Source organism: Sceloporus occidentalis, unplaced genomic scaffold (genome assembly GCF_023333645.1).
Source record: "Sceloporus occidentalis isolate IW3139 unplaced genomic scaffold, rSceOcc1.0.p SCAF_22, whole genome shotgun sequence".
Classification (NCBI taxonomy): Eukaryota; Metazoa; Chordata; class Lepidosauria; order Squamata; family Phrynosomatidae; genus Sceloporus; species Sceloporus occidentalis.
This window is the reverse complement of record NW_028317002.1, coordinates 8,207,883-8,231,254: the sequence shown is the minus strand read 5'-3', so window position 1 is coordinate 8,231,254 and position 23,372 is coordinate 8,207,883. Positions and strand designations below refer to the sequence as shown.

The window sequence follows — 23,372 nt, the reverse complement described above, 5'->3', positions numbered from 1 at the left end:
GCCTGACCCAAGGCAGTGCATCAAGCTGAACCATCCAAAGCAGCCATCCTCAATGTGGAGTATGACGCCTTAAAGCTGCATAGCCTCTATTGTGTAAATGGGCTGGTCGGGCAGATCACAGACTGGCTCATTAAGCAGCAATACATTGGACGGAAAGATCACCCTAGACCTGCGCCTTCGGACTACACCAGAATATATCACTCTTGGAAAAGTATAGCTGTTTGAGGTTATATTCATAGCTCTGACATTGACCTAGGCTTATGGTAAAATCAGTCTGCAGTCATTTGGAGTTTCGTTGGCGAGTGTTTCATTTTAAGACAACAACATGCTGTTGCTGAGAATCATGGGAGGCATTGGGAAAGACAACCAGTCTTAGTAGATACATAGATCACTACAGAAAAATCAATTAAACAAATAAATCTTTCAGGAACTTGCCTATGAATCAGACACCTGCCTGTTTACATCAGGATTATGAGCCTGTATTTCCCGACTGTTTACTGGTATTTCTATGTCAAAGAGTGGCTTCCAATAATGTTGCTGAGCTTTGTACACTAGATCACAGTTCACTGGTTGCACCCTATTGAACCAATTTTGTTCTAGAGTGCGATAGGTGTTTAGGATACACAACAGATTCTAGTGAACGGACAGGATACGTACACACCCAATTATGCCAAAACGCCAAGTTCTCTTCTCCATTTGATCTGTGCTTGCACAACAAGGTAAATAAGGTTCATTAAATCTTGCAGTCAGTGTTCAACAAAATAGCTACAAATGAAGGGACATGACACTGCAGGCTATTAGCTGTACTTGTGTGAGAGCACAGTTATTACAGTAGATGTCTGGCCAGTGATCCTGTTGCTCGGTGCTTTTGAATCAATGAAGATACCTTGTTCTTCTTCTCAAAACTCCCCGGGATGGGAGAATAAGCACGCAGGTGCTGACTGTACTCTGATTGGGGGCAGTAAGCACGTTAGGCCTAATAAAAGGATACACGGTGCAGCATATGGTTTGTCGCACTTATGCTAATAACCTGAGCAATTACTGCAGAACAAATGGTACAATTGTAAATGTGTCTCCTTGGGGACCCATTTTTCTTTCTCTCTCTCACTCTCTAATACTTTAGTCCTTCTCTCTCATTTACTTCCTTTGCGCTGGGCTGCCAGAACAATTCCTTGCTTAGAAAGCACTGATAGCTTTGAACGTTTATAATGTGCAGTTATTTAATTAGCCACCCTGTCCTTATGTGTGCAAATCACATCAATATGCCTGTGGTAACAGCACCATTGCTAGGTTCTTAAGCTGATTGGTGTTATGTGACAGATGTCTGCAGCATAGGGACTGCTGTCTTTATGACACTGTCAGCAGTAAGGATGGTGTGATTCTCCACCTAATAAAAAAATAATAATAGCAAAAGTGTGTATACAAATGTTCTTAACAATATGTGAGCGTGCTATTACTAAATCAACTACTTTGAAATGTTGTGGGCCCACTGTAAAATAGTATATTAGCTCAATACGCCCTTCAACTAGGCCAGTTGTCTATGTCAGTGACAAAGAGAGAAAACTCAATCACTACTACAAGGACACCAAACTTTGTGTTATTTTGTTTATTCCCCCCCCCAAAACTTTAATCAGTAACTGTGGATAACTCCCTTTTTAAATGATCAGGGGCTAAGTGTGATGTAGCGTCCTCACATGACATCATACACCAGCGCTCAGCAGTAAGGATGGTGGTGCGGCAGCTGGTGGAGCTGCCACTGGGCAGTGCCGAAGAGAAAAATGCCCCAAAAGCTTAGGCCAAAGCTTAGCATACCACAGGCGAACATAAACTCTTCCGTTCCATGGCAGAGGGGAAGGATCATTTGAACAACATAATGTTCGGCACAGAAAGGTACAATATTAATAAATAAAAAGACAGTATGGTTGCTTGTCACAGTTCTCACATATATGTAAACATGCTGAAAGTTAAAAAATACACAAATTTTCCAATGTGCAAATTTTATTTTTGGGAACAATGCCATGGAGATGGTGATGTGTAGATGAGTGAATTTACTATAATATAATACCATGGTGTTATAAATATTTTATCATTAGCGATGCCACCCATTTTTATTGCCACCCTATTTTCTCACTTTCCTAGAGTGACAGCTAGCATGTGGTGTATGTGTGAAGGCACAGACGCTAATTGAATTATACAAAATAACTGTTACAAAATAATTATTTTTCATCACATTTTACTCTGTAGTGCTCAATTCCTAACCCAAAACAAATACTTAAATAAGAAACCCCAAGAACCTAAAACTAATTCCAGTCAGTGGCATATCATGGCCTAGAGCGACTAGGGTGATTCAGCTGCTCAATGGGCCGGTTAGCATGGAGATCTTTGATCTCCTCAACCAGCACATTTACATTATGGAGGCATTGCAGACTCAGTACAGCCTCCGTAGACAACATTAGAATGCGCTGTGAGACACAGTGTACTGGGATATGACATCATGCCTTTTAATGCAGTACAGACATAGAGCGAGGAGGGGCAAATGGGGGCACTGCCCAAGGTTGGGCCTAGCGTAGCACGAAATGTACATGCATTGCTGATTGCTGTATATGTATCATCTAGTATTGAAGCTTCTGTTATAGGTTATTGTACATATATATTTTATGTATGCAAATCCTGTACAGATTCACCTAAAACTGTTTCACATTGGAGGGTGTGAAGCAGTGTCCTCAGAAGCAGTATCTCTGAGTGCACAGTTTAATGGCACCCTAGTCTAAGCATATTGCTAAAGTGACTCCCAGAATAGACGCACATATGATGGTCTTAATGGATCATCACTTGCTGTGTCCTCCACTAAATTGTTCTTTCAGAACTGTTAAAAAAGAAACAAGATTAATCTTGACATTCGCAAAACACGTCTACCAACAATATAACATAAATTGTTATGTATAAAAAAAAGTTATTCTGGTGCAAAGTGTGAAAAATTACCACGGCTACCAATGGAATGATTTAACCTTTACCTATTTTTGTGCCATAAAGGGTTACTGACTCATAATTGTTTTGTCTGTCAGTTGGCAGTTTTAGGGCAAGTTGGAATCTATTCTTCATCATTTGGCACTATTTATTTTTATACTCTATTAGAAGCTGTGAGAACATGGCATTTATTTTTCTCATTCGTGAAAATGGATTAAATATCTGTAGGTCATTATTTCTATAATGTTTACTACAAATGATTTAATAACTATTGTTTTCATCAAAATGCTAATGGACTGTACAAAGGAACAAAATATATTAGCATCAGCATCCAAGATATGCTTGTATTGGTGGATGCCAGTAAGGAAATACAAAATCCCACAATTCCTTGACTGGAAAGCAATGATCATACTTAGGAATTATCCTATATTTTTTTGCAATATGTAATGAGGCCACGGTTTCACAGCTTATCAGTGCCCTCTTTGTCCCCAAACAGCATGAGGAAAGAGATTTAGGGGTAATTATTTCTGAGGATTTAAAGGTAGGCAGACAATGCAGTAGAGCAGCAGGTAATGCTAGCAGAATGCTTGGTTGTATAGCGAGAGGTATTAGCAGTAGAAAGAGGGAAGTGCTCATGCCATTTGCACTCCTGCTTCGGAAATAATCTAGATTTAACGAGGACACTAGTGTATGAACACCAAACATTTTATATATAAATATATTAACATTACCTGAGTGTGAAGTGCTCTACACTGGAGTTTCCCACCAAATAGAGCATGATACTAAGGATCTCTCCTGGTCTTAGAGGTCTGTCTGGTAATCTGATGAAAATATTTGGATCCAACTGCTGTTCTTGCATTTGCTCCAACTGAACTGGCTGGTATAGGCTGACACTGCCAATTCGAAGGAGGGGGTGCTGGGTGGGTGCTTCTCCTCCCTTACGAGCTCCCACCTCACCCTGACATCCACCAGCAGGGTCCGGACTATGCAAAGTGTAGAACAGTTCCACTTGGTGAGTTTCTCCATTCAGCTCTACTCCACCAGTAGATGGTTTTTGTCTTCCCATGGGTACAGCTGTTAGTCCAAACCAGCTTTGAGGAAGTTCAGCCTGTGCAAGACAAGTGGCTAAGCTTCCTCTTAATCGGCATGAACTCTTGATCTCCCTGACTTCACGGAATACGTGAAGACGGACACACGGCAGACGTTCTGTGACTCCAAAATCATCCCAGTCCCGTCCGGCTACATAAAAGAGGACCTGTACAACCGGGTGACTGGCAGGCACTCGTGTCCGTATAATGTAGGTTCTTACTTTCCAGTTTACAGTAAGCCGGTCAGGAACTTCTAGTGTGCTTGAAGGTTGAAGCAACTCTTTTGGTAACACCTGTCCAGCAGCAAAAGGTCCCAACGTTACATTCAGAACTGGTAATTCCTTTGTCTGAAACACCACCAATGGCTCTGAGCGATGTAATAAGGGTGTGCTTGAATTCCACGTTGGCAGATGCCCAGCTTCTCGCAAGAAGAAGGCCAAACGGGTGTTGGACAGACGATAGCTTACTGGAAGTATGGCAGCTGGGGATAGAGGAAGGGCAGTGGCATGTGGTGCATTTGTTGGCAGAACTTTGCAGGATGCTGAAAAAAAAAATCAACATTAGAACATATTAGAATACAGTATCTGAGTTAATTCAACGCACAGTCCTGAAACCTGTCGTCTTTTTGCTCTTAAAATGGACACCTCTGATTCCCATACCAGCCAGTGAGGAAACACAGTCCTGCACTCACGGAAAATATGAGGTAAAAACAGAAATAGAATAAATCTACCTTTTACGTTTTTGCTAATATTTTACGATCACATTTTTTCATAATAAATATGCTTCAACGCCATAGTTTCCATGTGCCGTACGTGGACGTCTTACTGCCATATTTACAATAAACTAGAACATTGCAGTGGAGCAGCAATTACCCAGTCGCTGCTTTATTTATGAACTAGGATTTTGTTAAAACGTGGAAACAAGGACATGAAAATTTCAAATGTAATCACTTTTTGCTGTTACATGGGACACCTTGTGTAAGAAGAATATTCTCTCTAGAGCTGGCTACAACATTCTTTTTTTCTTTGATTTCTTTTTAAAGCTTAAGCACATAATACAACTATTTTGTGTGATTGCAGAGAGCTACAGAAAAAGAGGGGGGCAGAGGCTACAAGCTGAGAAAATCACTGAAGCATCTTTCAGAACTGCTAGAAATGTTCAGAGCTACGATCATTTGGTGTTCAGTGCTCTGATGGTTTCTTTAACAGTTACGTCTTCAATCCTAGCTCAGGATCTTCATGGCATACACAAAATGGGTGGAAATGGAATGGAGGGAGGACTGTGTCACCGCTTCTAATGTGGCTTAGAAGAAGAGTATTTTGCTGCTTAGTATTCATGCTCAGTCTCTTTGCTGAATGCAGACTCACCACGCAGCCAGAACTTGGCCAGAACTCATCAGGGAGATGGGTATGTGCCAGACGCATGGAGGACACAGTTGATCTGTTAACCCCTATATGAAAGCAAGAGACCAAGCTAATTCCCGATGACCCGACCACAACACTGCATAAGAAAATATACACATCTGTGATTAACCGTGTAGCTTCCAAACTGACTGACAGTTCAATAAACACCCTTACACAGAAATAACACGGAGAAGGTGAAATGCCTCTACACTGAGACCTGCAAAGTCACAGCCCGATGCGGCTCCAAGATATAAAAAAAATGCATAGCACAATTACCTAATGCTTAGCTAACTATGAAATACTTAAATACACAGAGCTTCAAAGCAAAATTGAACATTGCAGAAGAAGAATAGTTACCAGAAAAGATTCAGTAAAATGCTTTTGATTTATTGAGAAGTGTAAAGTGCTATGGTATATATATATATATATATATTGTGACAGTGAACCAGGCATGGTGGTGGATAACATATATATTTCTCAGAAAATACTGCAGTGCAGTGTATTTGATAACCTCAGGGAGAATGGTTTGTTACCAACAAAATAATGGTAATGTTGTAGTTATGTTTGGGTCCCTGGGGTGGAGCATTTGGAGAGAAGGGAGGGCCAGTGCTCCACTCCACAGTTTACTTGCAGCAGGTGATGCAGCCAGTCCAGGAGATCTGGTTCTCTCAGATTGTTACTCACCTGTTACCAATGAGCAGCAGGGGGCTGCTACAAAAAGGAGCCCTGTAAATTAGTCAGGTGAGAAACACAAGCAGTGAGTGAGACTGCATTGTCTCCTAACAAATCTGCTGACTGGTTCCTAAACGAAAAAGGTCTGTGGGAAATGTTTTTTGTTGGTAGCGGGTAAGCCGTCCAACGATAGTCAGTTGCTGTTTGTCAGTAAGTGCTCAGAGAGCAAGGCTTTTCTTTTTGTTTGTTTTATTTATGTTTGTTTACAGACCTTTTAATAAAAAGGACTACAATTCTAAAAATAATTTAGCCTTATGTGGTATTTCAAACCTTAAGACTGTGTGGTTACATGATCCCAGCTCACAATATATATATATATATATACACATTATTATCCATTGTTTTACATAGCCCCATCATATCCTGTAGCATTATACAATGGGTACACATATGCACTTACATAACATATCTGTAGCATATCTCCATTATGAATAAAAAAAGAACAGTGTTTTATTAATTTTATTTTGATGTAAAATTTCTGAAAAGGAAGACTAGTAAGAACAACAGAATAATATGGCATTCTGTCTGAATATCCATAGTGGATCGGTTACGCTTCCTGAACGTATACATTTCTGTACACTAAATAATCATGTTGTGTTTACAAACTAAAATAAGGAAGAGACGTAAAAGACACCAACTTTACATGTATACCATGAGAGCCAATCACAATACCTGTCCTTAATACACGTATGATTATTTATACCCGTGAACAGTGAAAACATTTGGGTTTTAAAGTCTAATTCTCTGCTTTATATTGGAATTAATTTGAAAGCCTTATCAAAGTTTAATATCATAGGACATAAACTATCACTGTTATTATTCTCTTGTGCCCTACTGGCGTCACTTAAAGTGGCTTAAAAAATAATCTCTCATGTGATACAAAGAAGCTCTTAATAGGCTCATTAAAGTGGGCCTGGCAAAAACGAACATTCCTATGTTGTATTGCTTCTTGGTAATACCACACCACAGCCATGTCTGTGTTTCTGGGATTTTTGCATTTGCCAGATGCAAAGATCATCTTAGGACCTTAATGTTAGGTAATCATAGGTTTTTCCCGAGTTCCAATGGTTTTAAAGATAGCCCTGCACTCTCTTTGACTCAAGGAACCACTCTTGGGTAAAATACATCCTTGGTGGGAGAATTCATTTTTTTAAAGCACTGGTGTAGATTTGGACAGCACTATTTGAAAAAAACTCATTTTGGATTGGAACAATATGTCAGCCATGCCAATTATAATTATTTACAATTGTCGATAAACATATCAACAGAAATCCATAGCTATGTATTGCTAGATATAAATGTACCAGTCACAGGAAACATTCCTTTAGGTTCTGAGAACTACTTCTTATAGTAGCTTCAATTAATTGAAGACCCATATAGACTTGGGTTATGCCTTTAGTAACATTTTACAGAAAAAAATAATACAACATACATGATCTAAAATTTGAGACTCTCCCGTGCAAGAACTCACTGGAGGGGAAGAACTTCTCTGAATGTCATGAATAATTTAGGTGTCAAAAGAGGCTCATAACAACAATAATGTTACCTCTGAAATGGCAAAGAAATAGTGGAAACCTGGAAGAGACCTTCAAATGTGTAAAGAAATTAAATAATGTCAAAGAGGGAAGTATTCGCAATAAAAGCAGGAATATTAAAGGGAGGGCTTTGTTTGAAGCTTGATAATAGGTAAAGAAAGAAGTACTATTTCAGGGTAGACAGTATATAGAACAACGACTGGATTAAGGGCAACACAGTAAATGAAGGCAAGAATGATTCAGATACCTGGGAGCTTTCCAGTTATGCTAGTCCTGAGGTCTCTGCCTTCCTTTCCGTAGAGGAGCTAGAGCTAGGTCAGAAGAGGCACCACCACCCAAGAGTAAATAAGGCACATAAAGATGCATTGCTAGTTGCAAATGTGAAGAGAAAGAGGCAGACCTAGGTGGGGAGTATATAGAGAAAAATGACATGGAAATGTGCCTAGTGCAAGTATAATACATGCATACCCAGCTTTAAGGACCTTCACTTTGAGGACACTCCTGAGTAAGGACCTATCTACAGCACAACAAATTCTCTGTATGAAACATAACAGCATGAGTATTGCATGTCTGGTCATCTTTTGAGCTATTCTCATTTTGTGGCGGAAATGACATGACGATTGCAGTGCATTACATTTTCATTTTACATACATGTTCTGGGGCCCATTGTGTACGTTAATGTTGGGTATGCCTGTAAATAAACGCATCAAGCCTGGGGTCTACATGCCAATAAAGTGCATGGGGCTGTCAGCAAAAAGTAGATATAGACTACCAAACTATCAGCAGTAAAATGTATCGCAATGGCTTCTTTTGTAGATCAGCATGGATGAAAACTACTATGTGTGTTAAAGATCCTATGAAGCTTTCAATTAGCGGTACAAGGATTGAACAGTGTCCAAGTGTTTTGTAAATCCACTTCATTATAAAAATTAAAAGAATCAGCTGCAGTGTGTAAGCACATATGTAATTTACAGATTACTAAATACTAACATATTATACATTGTTGCACATATACACAATACATTAATACAATTATTTATGATTATTTTCAAAATAAAGTTTAAACCATGATACTATATTTAATCATTTTGCAGTCTCTTGTGGGCGGAGATATATTTATCAATAACATATAAAAAGGATTCTCTTCTCTCTAGAGCTGAAGAATATGTTAAAATGTAATAATTAGCAGTGATTACCGTATAGCTTTATTTGGAAATACTTGAATAAGAAAATAAAGTGTGAATGATCATAAAGATAAAACTAGAAATCCTAGGATATCTTCAGAATACACTTATTGTACTCATTACAACAAGTAAACTACCAATGTTTTATAAATAAAAAAGAAGTAACACGATGTGTCATATGAATTCATAGTGAAGAATCAGAAGCAAGTATCCACTAACGAAAGAATGCGACCAAGCCAGGACCCTGAACCTCATCCATCTAGAAGACCCTAAATCCTTTTTATCTAGATAGTACTAAGAATCAACATTTAGCATTCTAGAAAAAAAAATTCACATCATGACACATTGTTTTGTGTTCATTGTTTACATAAGGTGAAACAAATATCAGAACACCTACAACTAATAATTGTTGGTTTGCATAAATAAATTGTTTATAAATGGAAACAATTTAGTACTGTGTCTACTCTCCCTTGAAGAGGGTCCCCAGCCAAGATGACTCTAAAGGCACAATGCAGAATGCTAAAGAAGGTAAAAAAAAGAACCCTAGAGTAACAGCTAAAGGATTAAAGGAATCATTGGACCAAATTAAAATCTCTGTTCATCAGTCTACATAAGTAAAACATTTAAAAGTCCATGGCAAGACACCACGGAGGAAGCTACTGGTCTCCAAAAAAACCTTGATGCAGACCTGAAGTTTGCCAAAGCGCAACTTGACACTCCATGACACTTCTGGGAAAATCTTTTGTGGACTGGTGAAACTAAGGTTGAATTGTCCAGGAAAAACATGCAGCACAATGCATTGTGTAAAAAGGGCATCATATAACATGAAAATATCATCCCAACAGTGAAGTTGGGTGGAGAGAGCATCATAATTCGGGGCAACAAGGCTTTGTTGCCTCGGGACCTTGACAGCATGCCATCGTCAAAGATAGAATGAATTTCCAAGTTTATCAAGGTGCCATACAGGATAATGTCAAAATGGCTGTCCACCAGCTGAAGCTCGGTAGAAGCTGGTTGATGACGCAGAACAATGACTGTAAATATCAAAGTAAATATACTACTGAATGGCTTTTGGAGTGGCCCACTTAGAGCCAGACCTTAACCCATTAGAGATACTGTGTAATGACCCGAAGAGAGCCATTCACCCCAAACATCCTACGAATATGGCTGAGCTTAAGCAGTTCTGTAAAGAAACATGGCCTAAAATTCCTCTTGAACGTTGTGTAGGTGTGATCTGCAGCTACCGTAAGCGCTTGTTTGAGGTTATTGCTGCCAAAGGTTTGACTAGTTTCTAAATGCAAGCGTTCATTCGTTTTTTCCACCATTACTGTGAATGTTTAATGGGTTTGTTCAGTAAAGGCATGACAAATTATCATTGTTTGTGTGTTATTAGCTTAAACACATTGTGTTTGTCTATACTTGCGACAGATCAGATCACATTTTATAAACAATTAATGCAGAAAACCAGGTAATTATGAAGGGTTCCCTTACTTTTTTTTGTCATTGTACTTATTACCTATATAAAGTGACTTTTGGGAAATTAATGTGTGATGCCTCTCATGACCTTCAACTGTTCATGAAGCCCAGTATATTAAATTATGATTCACCTTTAAACTATGATTTTGTATACAGCATGGTTATTATTGCTGTTATGTACAGATTATGATAAGAAAAGTAACGTGACTCATATCTGGATGTTCCTTTCTTTCCTACTAAAGAATTCATGATGCTGCTCTATTAATGGGCAGACTACATGGGCCAAATGGTTTCTTGTAGCTGTCAAATTCTTTGGTCCTATTAATTTTCCATGTGGCGATGCAGGAAGATTCAGAGGTCTGCTTTTTTGTGGGGTTTTTTTTTACAGCTACTTATGTCCTGAAAAAAGCTGGTTCAGTCATTTTGATTTTGCAATACATCATTGATCTCTGTACAATATTCATAACTTGGGGCAACCGGAAAATCTCAGGAGCACAATCTTTCCCCGGCCTCTTCTGCAGTAATGTGTTTGTTTGAAATATCACCACTGCTCCACTTGCATGCTCCAGTTCCAACGTCCGCTTGACAGTTAGGTGTTAATGACCTGTGAAAGTGAAGTGATTGCTCCCAGAAGGCTGCACAGAAGAAGCTTGAGGGGTACCAACAGCTAGATTGCTTGTAGGCAAACACCAGTAGGGTGTTAACGGTCATGACAAAACTGCTTGTACATTCAACTACATTCACTCAGCTGTTGCCCAGATTGATTATAATAGAAGCACATTGTAATTACCAGTACAGCATAAAATGTTGGGTATTAGAATCATGCATCAGGAGCTGCTTGAAGAGTTGAAATGAAGTTTTAGCTCACAGGAAAAGCTTGTGAGAAGCAAAAGTTAAACATATTTGTTAAAAAGTTTGTAGGAGGGCTAAATACCAGACATTATTATGAATAATGAAGAGCGAAACCCTGCAATTAGGGCTCTTTTTGTCTGCATAATGCATCTTTCAGTAGAAACTTGATGAGCTCGGTCTTTCCTAATGCAAGATTAGTTTGAGAGTTGTAAACCGCAGCTTTCCTACAAAACTCACCTCCCAAATAGCGAATTATCCCTAAATTTAAAAAAAAGGTATATGTGGTTTACCAATGGGAAAATGAAAATCAAATTAAAAACTTTGCAATATACAAACTGCTTTGTATAGAGGGAGAAACAGATCCAGATTTTTAAACAGAAGTGAGAACACTAATATAACACAAAGAAACAATCATTATCAATCTTAGTGCATTCTCTAAATACAGTAGTTGGCCCAAGAATTCTCAACTCTCTTTGGTCACTCATCTTTTTCATGGAAATAGACAAACTAATTGAACGTTAAAGAAAACTCAGCAAAGGAGTGAAAGAGAAACCCAGTTTTTAGTCAACATAAGGACCTCCTTGTTCTCTTGTGCCTAGGGGGATACAAACCATACCCCACTGACAAGGCCAATGAAGGCAAAAACATAGATCTGGAGTTGTTGGTTACCTCGTGCAGAGGAAATTTGCCTCATATTTCAGTTCTGCTCTGCCCTTTTGGAGAGGGATCAGACTGATATGATGTAGATGAAGATTTTAACTCTGTAATGGTAGGAAAGCTAAAATTTGAGATGCTCCCAAGTGGTAAATCAACGTAGGACAGTCTATGAATAGGCAATCTGTTATTGGTAAGCATCTCATCCTCTTTTTGTATGGCACTTCTTCTGAATATACACAATTAACTTTGTATAAGATTAACCTTAAAGCAATTTGATACCTCCTCCTTTTCAGTATAACATGTATCTTGTATGGCAACACCCCAGTTATTGCGCTCATTGTACCAGGTCTCAGTAACCACCACTAAATCCAAATTTTCTCTTATGACCAATTTTCTCTTATGACCAATGCATCAAACTGCAGGCATTTGTACACATTCAGGGTCTTGGCAGACTTACACTAATCATTAACCACCACAACCTGTCTAGCTTTCCTACACTTTTCTTCCCCATCTCAAAATTATATTAGGCTTGTCAGTAAGAGCAAAAAACCACTGTGATACTTTGCAGAAGTGGCCAAAATAGTAAACAAGAGTTAGCATTTAGTAATTATTAAAACAACCCAGAGTGATAACAAAAGACAGACGGAAACTATGTTAAAGGATAGGATTGTTGAACATCTAAAATCACATGGATTTCAAGATCAGAAACAACACAGGCTCACTTCTGGGAGATCATGCCAAACTAATGTTATTGATTTTTTTGATCGAGTGACTGAAATAATAGATCAAGGTGAAGCAGTAGACATTTTGACACTGTCTCACAGAGACAACTTATCAATAAAATGCAATATCTGAGTTTAGGTTCCAGTATTGTTGAATTGATTAGGCAGTGGCTGAGTGACAGATAACAGAAGGCTGTAGTCAATGGAGTACATTTGGAGCAACGTCTTGTTACGAGTGGGGTACCTCAGGGATCTGTACTTGGACCCATTCTCTTTAATATTTGCATTAGTGATATTGCAGAAGGTATTGATGGTAATGTGACACAAAGATTTGCAACGTGGTTGATGTTCCTGGAGGGAGAAGCCAAATTATTTAGGTAAACTAGAAAATTCATCAGAGCTGTGGCATTTAATGTGGATAAGTGCAAGCATAAAGTTAACTCCAACATCTGAGGAGAGGGAGTTAGGGGTAATTATTGCAGAAGACTTATATGTAGGTAAGCAATGCAATAGAGCGGCAAGAAATGCTAGCAGAATTTTAGTTGTATAAGGAGAGATATTAGCAGTAGAAAAAGGGAAGTGCTCATGCTGTTGTACGCATTCCTGGAGACCGTATCTGCAGAAGGACACAGATACTTTGGAATGTGTTCATAAAAGAGCTACTAAATTGGTTCATGGATTACCGGGAAAGGTAAAAGATCTCAACATGTATAGCTCGGAAGAGAGTCGTGACAGGGGGGATATGATAGAAACATTTAAATACAAAAAGGAAATCAATGTAATAAAGGAGGAGAGTGTTTTTAAAAGAAGGAAAATCTACCAGAACAAGGACATACTCTTAAATTAGAGGAACAAAAGTTTAAAGGTAATATCAGGGAATATTACTTTACTGAGAGGGTAGTGGATGCATGGAATAGTTTTCTAGCTATCCTAGATATAAGAGAAGACCAGGGACTAAGGAAAGTGTTTAGAAATTGGGCAGGCTAGATGGCCCAAATGGTTCTTAGCTGCCAACACATTCTATGTTTCTGTGTACTAGAGAGGCTACTCACCTGGTGAATGAGCCTACCCTAGTAATGACAGATCTGAACTGATCTCCCCACCATCCTTGCAAAAACTAACAAAAATGGTGGGTGAAGCAAGCCCACGGCTATCCTCCCTAAACTTATTACCCCTACGGACCATCTTGCAACTTACATGGCTCTGTGCCCTAGATACCTCCTCTAACCCATCTCCACCCTCACCAGCACAGACTCCAGCCTGTGCATCCTCGGTAAGGACTACGATCATCTCCACATTATTAATGTCCCTCTGTGTTGCCAATTGCTCTTTTAATCCAATAGTAGATTCAAGTAGGTAACTTTGCATACTTCTCACAACAATACAGTCCCTGGGGCACTTGCTTAAAATGCAAGTGAAAATGTATGCTTGCCTCTCCTTCCTCACTTACCAGTTTTGCACTTGTCACAATTGCTATAGCTCAGGATTCACCCTGCCGCTCTGTTTGAATTGAAGAGAAGGAAATGTCTCACAAACCAAGCAGGCCAAATAGAATGAATTATCTAATTAGGCAACAACCTGAGAATATCCCCTTTCCCCCAAAATTTTTACTTCACTCACCACTAAACAAACACAGTGTATCAGAAACTTACAGTAGTAGTAAAGCTGATTAGAAAGGGGTGAAAATTGTTACAAATCCAGAATTATATGATATCATATTTCATACATATACATATATATATATACACTTTCATTTGTAGTGCAAGCATTCCTTAGGACAAGGGCATTAGGAACATACTACTGGCTCGATGTGAGACCTAACGGACATAAAACTTCTATCGAAGGCAAATTGATATTGAAAATTCTCCTTGACTGTTCAGAATCATTAAATCAAATATCCATCATTAATGCAGCATTTATTTTTGAATGATTATTATAAACTTTTAATTTACCACCATAATTTTATTATACGTATGTGCTTCATTTCCTTCTCCATTATTATTTTGCATATAATTTGCAGGGGTGAAATATTCTAAAAATATAACTCAGGGCTATTTATGTTGGAATAAACTACTTTATGTTTGAGGTCTGGAAGAATAGTTATTGAGATATTTTTAAGAATCATTAAGAATATGTTTTGGTCATTAGTTGTGGTTACAGCAGGTTATGTTTTAGAAATAATAAAATGGGGGGTGGGGGGAACATTTTAATATAAAATCTCCATCTTCTGACTGCTGCTGTACTCAGAAGGTATGCATTTTTTATTAAGAAATTAAACAGGTTAGGGCAACAGTACTTATGCCTTCAACAAATTGTCATGTAGAGTAGGTTGGGGACTTGTTCTCTTGCTTGTTCTCTTTTGTGGCTCATTTTGTGTCAATAGGGAAATCTGTAAAAACTGTATATCAATTATGCACTTCAAAGCACAACACCGGTATCTGGAAATTATAATTAACTGCGCTGTTAAAAATCACAGAAACTCAATCAAGTCTATGGGTCAATTCAAGTGAATAGAGTATGCGATTTATTTTTTTAAGATTTCTTCCCCCTCCATCTCACAAGTCAGGGATGGAGGTAGAGATGGTGTCTGTGCCTATACAAAAGTTTTTTGTTCAAAGCAATGAAACTCCATCACAACAATGGACAATGAGTGGGGGCATCTATTATTTTTTATTTGTTTTGGGGAATCATGAGGGGGAGACATGAGATGGGACACATGCCCTCCACAGCCTGAGCAAGGGATGAGGGTGACAGATATACCTGGGCCCCATGTCCCCCATGGTTTATTTTATTACCATGTTCATTGGGTAGGGGGAAGGGGGTGATGTACACTATATAAGGTAGGAAATGCTGGAGTAGTTATATTAGAATATATATATATATATATATATATATATATATATGTTATTCTGCCATTGTATCTAAAAAAATGAAGATCATTAATATGTATAATACTAATATCTTATTGAACATGTGTTTTCTAACTCTTCAGATATTGCACTTTTGGTTGTTGTTTTCTAAGCACCAGTTAACTTGGTGAGCCCTGTTACCTTTGTGGATGCTGTACTATACTAACTGCATTTATTAATTCACAGTTATATATAATATGAACCCATCCACCTTACCCAAAAAGCCACCTCTCAGCACTCAACTTGATGTGGCCATGTGGCAGCTGTAGAGGAGGTCTGTGCTACAACGGTATATAGCTCCACTGGTTTTACAGATCCTTGAGCCAATCATGGAAGATACAAGGATCTTTCCAACTGGCCCACAATCTCCACTGCCCATAAAATCAGCATAGTGGAGCAGCTACCCGGGACAGCGCCAAAACTTTGTGACTGTCCAGTAAAAACTGAAAGTGTTGGGAGATACAATTTTGTAACCTTTCTCCAAGAGTTAGGCATTAATCACATTTGACCTTCTGCTCCCGTTCTCACATGCAATGTCCACACTAGGTTTTCAGGTTAATGCTTACCATATTGCATTGCAAAACACAAAGGTAAGTGGTTCATTACAAGTTAACTGCAGAAATACTAAAACTCTGGCAGTTTAATCACCCTAGAGAATCGTATTGGCCAGTATTGCTCTAAACAGTCATTCTGGTGCATAGTACCCACAGATCATTAAATATTAAAGGGAGGGAGAGACTAGTACCACATACTGGTCCGGTTTACATCTCGGCAGGGGCATAGTACATCATGCATGAAGGTGCTTTTCTACTTAGACAAAACTTTAACCTCACCCTTAAATAGGCTAAGAAAATAAACCTTACTAGATGTCTTATTATTCTTCCTCTATTAAACAGGGTTTGTTTTAAGCGAAAAAGGGAGCATGTTTGACAAATGTTTTTTTTTAAATGTTTTAACATCATTTATTATCCAATGTAAGGTTGTCTCCTTCTTTTTGACATACAGCGGGGAAAGGGAACAGTTATTTTTACAAATTCAATTGGATAATGAGTTGTAACATTCAGAAAGGCCATATTGGATACCTGAAGGCTTATCACTTCTTTTTATTATTAATCAACAATTTTACCAAATAATATTGTTTAATTTATTAGTTAACTAGTTTTATACACTTTTGTTGCCTCCCAATGGGTAAAAAAAAAAGAACAAAGAATTTAAAGAAAAAGAATCGTTGATCACTTTCTAAGCTTGTTTAAGACCCATGAAGTGTCAGACACGTCATAGGTCATTAAGTGACCGTTTTACATGACGTGGCTGACCCAGCAATGGACGTTAAGGGGTTAAAATCATATCAGTACAGTGGCAACAGATGAACAGATTAATATAATATCTTACAAATTATAAACATATCTGTATTACTAATTAGGAAATACAAGAGCAATTGAAGTATAGGCAACACAGAGTATAATACAATACAGTAACCATGATTAAGAAAATATCTTCACAACATGCATAGAACCAAAAAAGAAAACTACACTAAAGGAACATACAAATACGTGCAAGGTCCACAAGAGAACAGTTAACGCTGCAAACTCACATGCCTTACACATGTTGATGTGGGGGGCTTACATTTTTCCATAATAGGAAACTCTGGGATGCCGGAGTGGCATTGTGCCACGCCACACTACCCACCCACTTCTCCATTAAAAATATTGTGTGTCCCGCAGTGTCGGCGTGATCGCTCACTGATGTCACATCCTGCAAGTTCCCAAGTGTGCTCATATTAACTTCATAAGTGCAAATGCAAGTTGGCTTTAGTGAATTTGCGAGTTGAGCTTTTGCTTAACTCATAGGAGTTTGCTACAGCCAGCTCACATTTTTTGCCAAGTCACACGCAGTCCTTGAATAATGACCAGAATTACCTGTCAGCTAAAGCTTACTTGTAACATAAAACAACTCTATTGTAAATTGTATATCCCAATTTCTGATGTTTTTTTTCATATAGGTGAATACAATGAACATTTGATTTTGCTTATTTTAATTTTCTCACATTGTTTTACTATTATGATGAGAGTCTATTTTGTGTGCTAATTTATCTACTTACTTGAATGTCTGTTCAAGGGAGAGATTGGGGCTGAGTATTGTTATTGAGCTCAGAAACATTACAGCCATTACTACTGCAAACAGATTTCAAGTCCTTAACCCCTTCAATCCCCTATAGACCTACCGGGACGTCCAAAAAACGCCCACTAAGAAACCCCTATGGACGTACCGGTACGTCTAGCCCTTCGTGCAGCGTCAGAGACACATCCCTGCCTCTGCACGGGCTGGACCCTGACCCTTATGATGGTCACTGTGAAAAAGCCCACTATACGATCATATTGGAGCACAGATCCCATAATATCCACCCCTGCTTTTTCCCAAATAATGCCCCGGAACAGGTACTTTGGGCTCCTAAAATTTTTACATTTTAGTGACAATTCCCAATGCCCCCCTAGAGAGCACCCCCAATTTGACCGTTTATATAAATTGAGGCCCATTATTAATTATTTTTCAAGTAAATTCCCTGAAATTTATACCTCCGATAAAAATGTGGCTATAGACGAGTCCCTGGTCCTATTCAAGGGTAGACTGAACTTCAAACAGTATATCCCGTCCAAGCGCTCGAGGTACGGTGTAAAGTTATATAAACTTTGCGAGAGTGGGACGGGATATACTGTTTCCTTCAGAATCTACGAAGGGAAGGACAGTCACCTTGATCCCCCTGGCTGCCCACAATTTGTGGGTACTAGTGGGAAGATAGTGTGGGACCTGCTGCTCCCCTATTTGAATAAGGGCTACCACCTCTGGGTGGATAACTTTTATACCAGCCCAGATTTGTTTCATTTTTTATTTTTACAGCAGACCCCGGCATGTGGCACTGTTAGGCCAACCAGCAAGGGTTATCCTAAAAACCTTACATACCCAAAGCAGAGGCGCGGCACTACCAGTGCTCTGCGCAGTCAGGAGCTGTTGGCCCTCAGGTACACTGAAAGGAAGGATGTGTATATCCTCTCCACTATACACAACAAGAAGGTGGTACCTGTCAGTGTACGTGGGGAAGGTGATGCTCAGGGGCTCAAGCCTCAGTGCATCACCGATTACAACAAGAATATGGGGGGGTGTAGATCTTTCTGACCAGTGTCTGCAGCCGTACCTGGTGCTGCGTAAGACCAAGACCTGGTACAAAAAGGTGGCCATTTACCTCACCCAGGTTGCCATGTACAACACACATGTGTTGTACAAGAAATGTGCCACTGGGAAGATCTACACCTTCCTAGAGTTCCAGCTCAAAATCCTGAGGGATATCCTCTTTGAGCAGCCAATCCCTAATGTGCAGTATGAGAATGTCCTGCGTCTTACCGGCAGGCATTTTCCTTCTACAATCCCCACCACTGGTGCCAAACAGAAGCCTCAGAAAAGATGCAGAGTCTGTTACAAAAAGGGTATTAGGAAGGACTCCAGGTACCACTGCCATTCCTGTCCCTCTTTGTCAGGACTCTGCATCGATGAGTGCTTCATGATCTACCACACCAAGGTAGATTATTAAATTTCCGTTATACTTTTTATTTATTTATTTTTGTGTTAGGGTGAGCCACAGGGGGGGTATTTTCAATTGGCACAATTCCATAAGTTTTTTCCCTGCAAATTAAAAAAAAACATAAATAACCATATGCATAAAAAACCTATGCGTGTGGGGTATTTCCGTAATCAGTGATCCAGTATGCCGGCACGTTACAACTTATGCCCTGTAATGTCCAGAAAACCACAAAAAAACAAGGCATGTGGGGTATTTCCGTAATCAGGAGCGGCGGCTGAACACTTTAGGCCATAACATATACCATGTGCAAAATATCCTCAGCAACACAGATGTGTTGGCGAAAAAAGCGCATGAAATTATTGCTACGGCTGACTTTGGCAGTGATTGGTGGCCACATGGTTGCATGAAAATTGTCCAAATGCTCTTGATGAGATACTCTGGGTTGTCTGCTTTACGGAAATATATACTTTTATGGGGATATTTATAATTAGGGGGGTGCTAAACAGCCCCAAATGAAACATAGGTCTACTAAAGCAAAATGTGAAAATTTCACGTTTGGAATCTATAACGCGCATGGTCCCGTTTGTGCCCTGTAATGTCCAGAAAACCACAAAAAAACTAGGCATGTGGGGTATTTCCGTAATCAGGAGAGGCGGCTGAACAATTTAGGATAGATTTCTCTGCCGTAACACATACCCTGTACAAAAATCCTAAGAATACTACAAAATACTAAGACGCGTAGTTGAAAAAAGCGCAGGAACTAATTTCTAAACACTTGTTTATATTTATTTGTCAACAGGTCAAAGTTTTCAGTGTTTACTTCCAAAGAAGAAGAATGGCAGAATGTACTGCATTGATTTTCAAATAGGTGAGAAATTAAAAGGATAATCAGGGCACCCTGGTATTCTCAGACTTCATTTTTTGGTGACCGTTTGCTTGGGTTATAGCAGGGGCGTCCAACCTGCGGCCCTCCAGCTGCTGCAGGACTATATCTCCCATCCTCCTCAGCCAGCCCCTTAGCTGAAAGAGTATTATGGGAGATGTAGTCCTGCAGCAGCTGGAGGGCCACAGGTTGGATGCCCATGGGTTATAGAATCTATTACTTGTGATTTGCATCTAGAGTTTAACAGTAAATATGAAGATCAAAGAAATAACAGATAATGAGGTGTACTCACTAAACAGCAAGAGCATTCTATGGCAGAAAGCGCAAGCTTGGTGCAGTAAGTCCAACTTGCATATGTACATAGCCAACTTGCATTTGTGCACTCAAATGAAGACTTGGGTTTCAGCAAGCAATCTACAGATCCATTGACCAACACTCTGCTAGCGAGTTTCAAATGTGGGAAGGAACGTGGGTGGGATGTGAGGTGACATGTGAGTCATTTCCCCCCTAATCTGTTGCAATGCATAATTATGGTAACAAATATACTACCTACAATAACACAACTGTTATAAAATAGATCGATACCCTTAAACATTTCAAGAGTTCACTGAGAGTATAGGAAATCATAGCTGGTTAATGGGTTTTTCTGGGTCACTCTGTTTAATTTACATGCAGAGGAGTAATATTTGGTCACTGACACTTTCTGGCCAGATTCTGTCCCTTTAAGTGTATTAAAAAGTAAATAAAGAAATGCAAAAATATTCTGTATCTCTTTCCATCTCTCCACATGATGCTTGTGCTTATAAGAAAAGGTGAAGCATGTTTATGCAATGGCAATGTGTTCCTCATTCATTATACAACTCCTAGCTGTGGTAGCAAGGTATATTGACATTAACGAGTAAGCAGAGACAGGCATTGTTTAATAGAATGGAGGGAGGTGTTTACATCAGCTCATCTGCTTGCTTTAAACCTGTTTGGGGATAATTACATAATCAATTTCTAGAAAAGTGATTTGTGATGATGCTGGTACTTTTAAAACTTAGTTAATTAATCACTTTTAATAAGTAACAAGTTAAGTATAAAAAACAAGCCACGTCTAAGAAAGGGCAAATAATTATTTAATAAATAGTACAACATGTAAAGAGTACTCTCAGCCTTGACAGCTTTGCACCGCATAGAGATTATAACCGAATAGGAGGGTAATTTGTCATCATTTGTAACCAATATATGAGTGGAAATCTGCCACTCCATTATAGGCTGTATACCATTTGAAAAACTGTTCCATTAAGCCAGGAGTGTCCAAGTTTTTTCTGCAGTGGGCCACTTCATCAGAATTGTATCCGTGCGAGGGCCGCACTCATTTTTCACTGAGAGAAAATATGGCCTTTTGTAAAAAGGAAGGCATGATTGACAACCAACTGTATGCCAATGAAGTGAAATGGTGTTATGATGCAGAGATCCAATGGGCAAAGCCTCTCTATACAAGACCTTAAATTGGTCTCAAACATTAATGGAGATTCTTCTCTGCAGAGCACATGGCAAATCAGTTAGGGCATTTGGTCACCTTCCACTCCCTCCCCCAGTGCAATGTCCTTTCCCTTTTCTATCACCTTGGTCTCTAAGGGTCACTGGAGAAGATAGGTAACCAGGGGAGTGTCCAGCAGAAGGAGGACTTATTGTGTTTATAAAGTCCTGCCAACTCTCTCTCTCTCTGTCTCTGAGTCTGCGTGGAGATGATCACAAGGGAGTGGTAATTGTATCACGTGTTTACAGGCTTATCCTGCTGTTTCTTTGTTATTTCCATTCAATCAATGAATAGATAGTTTGGTAACAGCATATACTAACTTATAGTAATTTGTATATGTATTGTTAATTTGTTTAGCCTCTCTTAATAAATATTGTTAATTGCAGAAAACAAGGAGTGTGGACTCTGACTTTACACTCAATAGTTAGTGGTTATTGATAGCATAACAGTGTATATATATATATATTCATACATTAAATGTTATTCAGTAAGATACAGACACGTTTTTATATTTATAACACCTTTAATAAAATATGCAGATTAAAATAAAGTAAATGACACAAAACCTTTACTTTTCCTCTCACTGATTTCTGGGATTTCTGGGCCTACAAATTCAGGATTCTGGATAAGTAAAAATAAAATAGTTCTATTTATTTTAGCGATGCACTAAAATGAAAATTCTGGACCAAAACCGAAAATTCAGGGTTCACTTAGCCGAAACTGAAAGTGACCCCCCACACACACACTTTTAATAAAAGTAAGTTACACACCAAAATTGTACAAAAAAATTATATATTATGATTGTTAACAGTAATCTCAGGCATACCCAGATTCCAGCATGTACTGGTTGGCTGGGGATTGTATTTTTTGTCCAATTTTAGTGTGTAACCACACTTTTATTAAAAGTAACACACCACAATTGGACAAAAAAATCAACAATATGACTTAGCATGATAGGAGTGGGATTGCTAACAGCAAACACACTATTTTTATACCCAGGCAACCAGTGAATGCTGGAACCTAGGCATGATGGGACTGTGATTGCTGTTAGCAGATTGCTGTTAGCTGTTAGCAATCACACTCCTATCATCCCAAGTCAGCCAATACATGCTGGTACAGGGTGACTGTAAGTGCAGACCCCATAATGCTGGCAGCATCAATACACAAGGGGCAGCTAGCCAGGTTTCAGCATGTACTGGCTTACTTGGCATGATAGGAGTGTGATTGCTAACAGCACGAGGTGGAATCACCTGTTTTTTTGCATTAACTGTTCATAAAATGTGATCTTCCACTGTATGTCAGAGTTCTTGTGACACGATATGAAAGGGCAAATCTCTTGAATAATCTCAAATTCAGCATACTTTTAAACTTTCAAGCACATTTCTATAAGTAAATAAATCTAATTATCTGTATGCAATGCTATTTATCTCATACACCAAGAGTCCCTCCTATATCCAAATAAGGCTGTTCATATGGGCTCACATTAAACCTCCTGGAAGCTTGTTGGTGGTAAGTATAGCACGCTTACCCACTATTGAGCACTACATGTGTTTGGCCAAATCCAACAACTGCAAACTAAGGAGCTGAGGAGAATTGATAAGGGCAACTGGATAGGCGGTAATTTTTATGAATCATTCCATGCATTTGCAAAAGGGGGAAAACATCAATTAAAAAAGGGTTCACTCAGTTATCATATGCATAAATGTAATAAATAAATCTAGATCAGAACAGCAATTGACCCTGGTTACCTTTCATCTTGACAGAATGTATTTTGGTATAATGGGCTGATATGTGCTGTGAACTCCCAGTACAAGACCCAGAGAGAGCTCTTTCATACGGCAGCTGAACTGCACGGAATTGTG

General features: G+C 38.9%; 1 protein-coding gene across 1 annotated transcript in view; it reads right to left on the bottom strand.

Annotated features, from left to right (window-relative positions):
• Positions 1-23,372, bottom strand: part of LOC149300959 (transmembrane protein 132E-like) — a 91,484-nt gene that overhangs the window by 29,419 nt on the left and 38,693 nt on the right. The window contains exon 5 of the mRNA XM_089484493.1: positions 3,699-4,596. Coding sequence (XP_089340619.1) covers positions 3,699-4,596 — 898 coding nt within the window. The remainder of the gene's footprint in view (positions 1-3,698; positions 4,597-23,372) is intronic.